Source organism: Colobus angolensis, unplaced genomic scaffold (genome assembly GCF_000951035.1).
Source record: "Colobus angolensis palliatus isolate OR3802 unplaced genomic scaffold, Cang.pa_1.0 Scaffold28, whole genome shotgun sequence".
In the NCBI taxonomy this organism is placed as follows: domain Eukaryota; kingdom Metazoa; phylum Chordata; class Mammalia; order Primates; family Cercopithecidae; genus Colobus; species Colobus angolensis.
In genome coordinates this window covers 7,947,092-7,955,789 of record NW_012116043.1, presented here as the reverse complement: position 1 = coordinate 7,955,789, position 8,698 = coordinate 7,947,092, and the positions used below count along the sequence as shown (strand labels likewise).

The 8,698-nt window shown below is 44.9% G+C and overlaps 1 protein-coding gene across 1 annotated transcript in view; it reads right to left on the bottom strand.

Moving 5' to 3' along the window:
• Window positions 1-2,389: 2,389 nt before the first annotated feature.
• COQ5 (coenzyme Q5 homolog, methyltransferase (S. cerevisiae)) overlaps window positions 2,390-8,698 on the bottom strand; it is a 27,664-nt gene continuing 21,355 nt past the window's right edge. The window contains exons 7-10 of the mRNA XM_011948599.1: window positions 4,256-4,300; window positions 4,012-4,114; window positions 3,082-3,193; window positions 2,390-2,997 (exon numbers count right to left, since the gene is read on the bottom strand). Coding sequence (XP_011803989.1) covers window positions 2,896-2,997; window positions 3,082-3,193; window positions 4,012-4,114; window positions 4,256-4,300 — 362 coding nt within the window. The 3' untranslated portion in view covers window positions 2,390-2,895. The remainder of the gene's footprint in view (window positions 2,998-3,081; window positions 3,194-4,011; window positions 4,115-4,255; window positions 4,301-8,698) is intronic.

Genomic DNA, 8,698 nt, shown 5'->3' with positions numbered 1-8,698 from the left:
AGCCAGGATGGTCTCGATCTCCTGACCTCGTGATCCACCTGTCTCGGCCTCCCAAAGTGCTGGGATTACAGGCTTGAGCCACCGCGCCCGGCCATTTTAGTTGAATTTGATCTGTCCCATATTTACTGTCAAGAAGTTGGCAGCTTTTTTGTTTTTTTATTCAGATGTGAGAAAACCACGTTGCTATGGAGATAAGACTGGGTTGATGGTTTATGAAGCTCCTTTCAGTGCCTGTTCCTTCCTGTTAATTTCAAAAGCCAATAGGCTCCAGCTGGCTGAAAAGAAAATGTAAGCTAAGTTTTTCTAAGCATTTATCAAATGCTCCTAGCTGCTGTTCTTTGAGAGAGTTGTATATAGCTAGCTCTATCTGGAAGCTTTTCAGTGACAGGGCAAGATCTTGTAAGTGAAGGCACGTAAATGATCCTTACTGTGCTGGGCCGGGAAGCAGTATATCTGAAGCCCTTTCACATACCTTTGAACTACGTTATCCACAAACTGTTAGCCAAGTCACAGACTGATTTCTGCAATTTATTTTTGAGACAGGTTCTCACTCTGTCACCAAAGCTAGAGTGCAGTGGCATGATCTCAACTCACTGCAACCTCCACCTCCCAGGCTCAGATGATCCTCCCACCTCAGCCTTCCAAATAGCTGGGAACACAGGTGTGTACCATACACCTGGCTATTTTTTTTAATATTTTGTAGAGATGGGGTTTTGCCATGTTGCTCAGGCTGGTCTCGAACTCCTGGATTCAAGCAATCTGCCCTCCTTGACCTCCCAAAGTGCTGGGAGTACAGGCATAGGCCACTGTGCTGGACTGATTTCTGCAATTTCTAAGCAAAGCCTCTTTAAAACCTTAAGATTCATCCACACTCAAAATATTTATGGCTGGGTGCAGTGCCTCATGTCTGTAGTCCCAGCACTTTGGGAGGCCAAAGTGGGAGCCCAGGACTATGAGAGCAGCCTGGGCAACACAGGGAGACCCCTGTTTCTATTAAGAAAAAACAAAAATTATGGCAGGCAGGTATGGTGGCTCACACCTGTAATCCCAACACTTTCGGAGGTTGAGGTGGGCGGATCACCTGATGTCAGGATATCGACACCAGCCTGGCCAACATGGTGAAACCTCATTTCTACTAAAAATACAAAAATTAGCTGGGCATGGTGGCAGGTACCTGTAATCCCAGCTACTTGGAAGGCTGATGCAGGAGAATCGCTTGAACATGGGAGGTGGAGCTTGCAGTGAGCCGAGATCACACCACTGCACTCCAGCCTAGGTGACTGAGGGAGACTCGGTCTCAAAAAAAAAAAAAATTAAAAATTAACCAGGCACTATGGTGTATGCCTGTAGACCCAGCTATTTAAGGGGCTGAGGTTGGAGGACTGCTTGAGCCCAGGAGTTTAGGCTGCAGTGGGCTATGATCAGGTCACTGCACTCCAACTTGAGTGAGAGAGCGAGACCCTGTCTCTTAAAATAATTTATGGCCTCATTTTAACATCAAACAGTGGACTGTATTCAGGGAAATGTTTAGAAAATGACGAAAAATGAAAAAGAAAGACGACAGTAGAGTATAACAAGGAGACAAGAAGTCTGCCCGGCTCCATCTCTGAGTACTGAAGGTTAGCTTACATCGTTTTCAAACTTTTTTTTTTACTATAAAACAAGTGTACTCTTACAAAAAAGCTCCCTATATAAGACATGAAAGCAGGATTTTTCTGGTACATTTATTTTCCAACAAGGACTTAGTGAAAAGTTTTCTTTTTTTTTTTGTTTTTGAGACAGTCTCCCTCTACCACCCAGGATGGAGTGCAGTGGCACGATCTCGGCTCACTGCAATCTCCGCCTCCTGGGTTCAAGTGATTTGCCTGCCTCAGCCTCCCGAGTAGCTGGGATTACAGGCGTGCACCATCATGCCCAGCTAATTTTTTGTATTTTTAGTAGAGATAGGATGTCACTATACAGGCCAGGCTGGTTTCAAACTCCTGACCTTGTGATCCACCCACCTCAGCCTATGAAAGTGCTGGGATTACAGGCGTGAGCCACTGCACCCAACCCACACAGTAGCTTTTTATGGAAGAGGACTGAAAGAATGATGAAAAATATATTTTCTGGCCGGGCACGGCCAACATGGTGAAACCCCATCCCTACTAAAAATACAAAAAAATGTAGTTGGGTGTGGTGGCACGCACCTGTAATCCCAGCTACTTGGGAGGCTGAGGCAGGAGAACTGCTTGAACCCACAAGGCGGAGGTTGCAGTGAGCAGAGACTGCGCCACTGCACTCCAGCGTGGGTGACAGAGGAAGGCTCTGTCTTGGAAAAAAAAAAAAAAGAAAAGAAAAAGAAAAATATCTTTTCCTTACCCCCTTCAAGAAAAAATGACAAGTGCCATCAAAAGGTAAACTCGTTTACTGGTTCAGCACACAATTCTCATGATCATTAGTACTCTTGACTTGGGCTTATACTTACTCCTAGGCTGAAAGATTGATTCAGGTACAATTAAGTTTTCTGGTGAAAAATCGTCATTGGGTTCAAATGATCTATTATCCCTCTGGAAGGCAGCACCAGCAGGGAAGCTATGAATACACTCACTTCAAAACTGAGCTTTAGTGCTGGATGTACCTTAACCACACACCCTACAGCCAAGAGAAATTAGCAGTCGAGCAAAAATACAGACCAAATGCCTCTGGGAGACGAACTGAAGCAGCTCCAAAGAAAGCTGTAAAAAAGTGACAAGAATTTGTTCTTCCACTTTAAGACTGTTCGATTCAAACATGAGTCCAAGGCACGTATCCTTAAGAGGAGATGCTCTCCTGCTGTCTCATTTGCCAGATTATCCTTCAGTTCCAGGCTTTCAACAGGATGTGACTGGTTCATGCTCCATGATAGGAAAGGAATTAAAGTTTGAAGCCAGAATGAATGGCCACAATGCCTGATGTTAGACTTTCATAGGTCACCTTGTGAAAACCTGCATCTTCTATCATCTCTTTGAACTCTTCCTAAAACACAAGGAAAGATGATACAGCCAGGGTAGCCTGGATTTCACTGTAGGGCCTTTGTTTAAAGCTATAGAAGTTTCATACCTGAGACGGAAACCTTCGGATACTCTCTACAAGGTACTGATAGGACTTCCAGTCTCCAGCGATGACCTCTCCCAGGACAGGGATGACCTGGAAGCTATATAGATCATAAAGCCTAAGCAAACAAAAAGGTAAAAGATGAAGATTAGAACATGCCCCTCACTTCTTCCCTAGATAAGAAGAAAGAAGGACAAAACCTGGGATCACAAACTCAAATGCCTACAGGGATCAAGCAAGAAGCTGAATTAAGTGGGTCAGGTACAAGACCAGTAGAAGTGCTGACAGGTACAGTTAGGAAGTATGATAAAGTGGAGAAGGGACAGTTACTACTCAGCCCTCCCTGTGGCATGTGGGGATATGGGCCTACCCAGGGCTGCCATGTATCTGATTTCTCAAGCGAAGCTGGAAATTCAGATTTTTATGTAAAATTTCCTGATTTAAATTTTTTTTTTTTTTTTTTTTTTTTTTTTTTTAGAGATAGGGTCTCATTGTGTTGCCCAGGCTGGTCTTGAAATCCTGGCCTCAAGTGATCCTCCCGCCTCAGCCTCCCAAAGTGCTGGGATTACAAGCATGAGCCACTGCACTTGGCCCAAATTTCCTGATTTTTTTTTAAGTCAGTCAAATTTAGCAGCGGGGCGCTGAACAGCAACATTAGTGCCACTAATAAGTTCTGATAACCCACTACCATTGGACCAGCCATTTCCTGATTTTTAAATAGGGGCTTCTAAGTCAATTTCTTAATACACATATGTAAGCCAACTTGGATCTGGTTTGAGACTCTTGTGGCCAAGGTACTATAATTCAGAACTGGCTGACCTCTGGTACTCTGAACTACAAAGTTCATGCTTATAGCTTACTGGCTATTCTCAGTCCATTTCAGGGTAGGAAACCTTGGCTATACAATGAAGATAAAGCCCTATTAACAATGCCAACCTGGATATGAGGGGATTGTTCACTTGGCTAAATTCCAGACAGAGAAACCGTCCTCCTGGTTTCAGCACCCGATGGGCTTCCTGGAGTGCCTGAGCAAGACAAGGAACAACAGGACACACTCCTCAGTAGACCTCACTCAATTCTATGAGGCTAAGATAGCTTTAGCTTCTGTAGGCATTACAAAAGTTATCATGGCCCACAAACCTCTTGTTCATTTTCACTGGGGAAGCTGTAGCAGCAGCAATAACCCTACGTATCCCAAATGCTATAGGCATTCTGCTGTCGGTGACTAGACAAAGTTAGTTGGGGTAATCTAAACTGACTACAGATTGGTACAACTGCATGAAGGGTAAGTTTAGAGTTACCTATCAAAATCACAATGGATATCCTCTCTGATAAAGCAATTTTACTTCAAGGAATCTATCTTACAGAAATGCTTCTACTATGGAAATAACATGTATGTGGGTTATTCACTTTTATTTATTTTATTTTTTTGTGATGGAGTCTTGTTCTGTTGCCCAGACTGGAGTGCAGGGGCATGATCTCAGCTCACTGCAATCTCTGCCTCCCAGGTTCAAGTGATTCTCCAGCCTCAGCTTCCCAAGTAGCTGAACTACAGGTGCCTGCCACCACGCCCCACTAATTTTTTGTTTGTTTTTGAGATGGAGTTTTGCTCTTGTTGCCCAGGCTGGAGGGCAATGGCACAATTTCAGCTCACCACAACCTCCACCTCCTGGGTTGAAGTGATTTTCCTGCCTCAGCCTCCCAAGTAGCTAGGATTACAGGTGTGTGCCACCATGCCTGGCTAATTTTCTATTTTTAGTAGAGATAGGGTTTTTCCATGTTGGTCAGGCTGGTCTCGAACTCCTGACCTCAGGTGGCCCTCCCGCCTCAGCGTCCCAAAGTGCTGGGATTACAGGCGTGAGCCACTGCGCCCAGCCTATTTGTTTGTTTTTTTGAGGTGGAGTTTTGCTCTTGTTGCCCAGGCTGCAGTGCAACGGCACAATCTCAGCTCACTGCAACCTTCACCTCCCAGGTTCAAGCGATTCTCTTGCCTCAGACTCTCAAGTAGCTGGGATTACAGGCATACACCACCATGCCCAACTAATTTTGAATTTTTAGTAGAGACAGAGTTTCACCATGTTGGCCAGGCCAGTCTCAAACTCCTGGCCTGAAGTGATCCACCCACCTCAGCCTCACAAGGTGCTAAGATTACAGGTGTGCGCCACTGTGCCTGACCAGTTATTCACTTTTAAATAAAAAGTATAGGAAGCCATTGTTTTGGACTGCTTCTGCACTAGGTTCCAACAGACCAGACTAAGCATCAAGATGGAGTCACCCAACTTGTGACTCCATAGTTCCACGTCACCAAACCCAAACTAAGTTGTCAGCTGACCTAAGAGATCAGGAAAAAGAGATACAGTCACTTTCTCTAACACTCCTGTTTAAATTTTTTTTTTTTTTTTGAGATGGAGTCTTGCTCTGTTGCCCAGGCTGGAGTGCAGTGGCACAATCTTGGGTCATTGCAACCTCCACCTCCTTTGTTCAAGCGATTCTCCTGCCTCAGCCTCCCAGATAGCTGGGACTACAGGCGCGTGCCACCATGCCTGGCAAATTTTTTTGTATTTTTAGTAGAAACAGGGTTTCACCATGTTAGCCAGGATGGTCTCGATCTCCTGACCTCGTGATCTGCCCACCTCGGCCTCCCAAAGTGCTGGGATTGCAGATGTGAGCCACCGTGCCAGGGCTCCTGTTTAAATTTATAAATCACATGATAATGAAGCTCCTTCTGCTTTAATCCTTACACAAAAAAGGTAGCCTGAAGTAGCCTGATACAAACTAATTTGTTTTTTATTTTTATTTTTTAGAGACAGGGTCTCACTGTTATGTTGCCCAGCTTGGAGTGCAGTGGCTATTCTCAGGTGTGATCATAGTATACTACGGCCTTGAACTCCTGGGCTCAAGCAGTCCTCCTGCATCAGCCTCCCATGTAGCTGAGACTACAGGCATGTGCCACTGAACCTGGTCAATCAGTTATTGATTGACTGATTGATTGAGATGGGGGTCTCACTATGAAGCCCAGGCTGGTCTCTGACTCCTGGGCTCAGGTAATCCTCTTACCTCAGCCTCCCGAAGTGCTGGGATTATAGGCAAGAGCCACCACAAGTGGCCCTATCAGTTATTTTATTTATTTTGAGAGAAAGTCTCACTCTGCCATCCAGGCGGGAGTGCAGTGGCGTGATCTCAGCTCACTGCAACCTGCACTCTTTGTTCTTTGCTTTTCAGCTTTCTTCAGTCTTTCTGTGTCTATAAAGCCAATGTCTTCTGCTCAATTCATTGGGATGCATTCTATTTTTTTTTTTTTTTGAGACTGAGTCTTGCTTTGTCGCACAGGCTGGAGTGCAGTGGCACAATCTCGGATCACTGCAACCTCTGCCTCCCAGTTTCAAGTGATTCTCCTCCCTCAGCCTCCCAAGTATCTGGGACTATAGGCACGCACCACCACACCTGGCTAATTTTTGTATTTTTAGTAGAGATGGGGTTTCACCATGTTGGTCAGGCTGGTCTCGAACCCCTGACCTCATGATCCGCCCGCCTTGGCCTCCCAAAGTGCTGGGATTACAAGGTGAGCCACCACGCCTGGCCTCTATTCAACTATTTTTAAAAGAGCCAGTGCTCTTTATGTACTTACAAGCAAAAATCTTCAAGAAATACTTTTTTACTTTTATTCTTTCTTTCTTTCTATCTATCTATCTATCTATTTTTGAGATGGAGTCTCACTCTGTCACCCAGGCTGGAGTGCAGTGGTGTGATCTCAGCTCACTGCAGCCTTCGCCTCCTGGGTTCAAGGGATTTTCCTGCCTCAGCCTCCCAAGTAGCTGGGACTACAGGTTCATGCCGCCACACCCAGCTAATTTTTGTATTTTTAGTAGACACGGGGTTCACCATGTTGGCCAGGATGGTGTTGATCTCCTGACCTCGTGATCCGCCCACCTCAGCCTCACAAAGAGTTGGGAGGCCAGCCTGGAGGCCTCCAAAGAATTCAAGACCAGTTGAGGTTAAACTCACCTGGCTGCAGTGAGCCGAGATCACACTATCGCACTCCAGCCTGGGTGACAGAGTAAGAGTCCGTTTCAAAAAAAAAGAAAAAAGAAAGAAAATAGTACACCTTGGCACAAAACATCACAAACACTTGTCTAAGGTTACTCAGTAAACAAATCAACAAATCCATGCAAAAAATTACAAATAAGGATGTCACAAAGTTGTGCTATATGAAAAACATAGGAAAAAAAGAAATATCAATTAGTTATTGGTCATGTGAATCATAACCAATTCACAAAACATCTTGGCAAAGATACACAAGAAGCTGGTGACTGTCTGAAGGGAGAAGCACTGAATGCGAGAGGAGGCAAGGATGGGAGGGAGATTGTCACATATACCCTTTTGTACCTTTTGAACTTTGAACCTATTGAAAAAATTTATTTCCCCAGGCGCAGTGGCTTACGCCTGTAATCCCAGCACTTTGGGAGGCTGAGGCGGGAGGATCACGAGGTCAAGAGATGGAGACCATCCTGGCCAACACAGTGAAACCCCCCCTCTACTGAAAAATACAAAAATCAGCTGGGCGTGGTGGCACACGCCTGTAGTCCTAGCTACTCGGGAGGCTGAGGCAGGAGAATCGCTTGAACCCGGGAGACAGAGGTTGCAGTGAGCCAAGATCACGTCACTGCACTCCAGCCTGGCAACAGAGCAAGACTCTGTCTCAAAAAAAAAAAAAAAAAAGTTTTAATTCAACGAAATAATAAACTGGCTACTGACATAGGAAAGGTGATGCAAACCAAGCTGATAAAACTCCATAAAGAACTTACCACTTAACCAGAGGACCCAGGCAACCAGAGACTATGTTACCAAAATGAAACTCTTTGCCTTGCACATGGTCTTCAAGTGTTTTGAACACAATGTTAAAGTAGGAATAAAGGCCAGGCATAGCGGCTCAAGCCTGTAATCCCAGCATTTTGGAAGGCTGAGATGAGAGGATCACTTGAGCTCAGGAGTTCGAGATCAACCTGGGCAACATGGTGAAACCCCATCTCTACAAAAAATAAAAATAAAAAATAAAGTAGGAACAAAGAGGAGCTTCATCAGATTAAGAGCTGAATGTTCCCCTCTTCCTGCAGAAAAGCCATGAATCCAGCTATCTTTTGTCAAAACAGTGTTTGAGGGCCTTTGTCTTTGTCAGCCTCTGACATGTCTCTGATCTTCTGCAAATTCACAGGGTCAGGCAGCTTCACAAGTATGAGGAAACACACAAAAGGCCAGAGCAAGACTAAATCCCAAAGATGTGAATACCAATCCAAGTAAGACAGACTTCTGTGGAGATCAGTTCTGTGGTTTCAGTCTTTTTCAATTTTGTGACTAGAAAATTTGTCAACTTAAAGGATTGAGGACCCTAAACTTCAAACAGGCATTCCACTCAAGTGCCGAGCCCTTAAACATTATTTTTTTTAAGATCAAAAAAAAAAAATCTCTCGCTGGGTGTGGTGGTGGGTGCCTGTAATCCCAGCTACTTGGGAGGCAGATGTGGAAGGACTGCTTGAGCCCAGGAGTTTGAGACCAGCCTGGGCAAAATAGCAAGACCTCATCTCAAAAAATAAAACTCGGCTGGGCTCAGTGGCTCAAGCCTGTA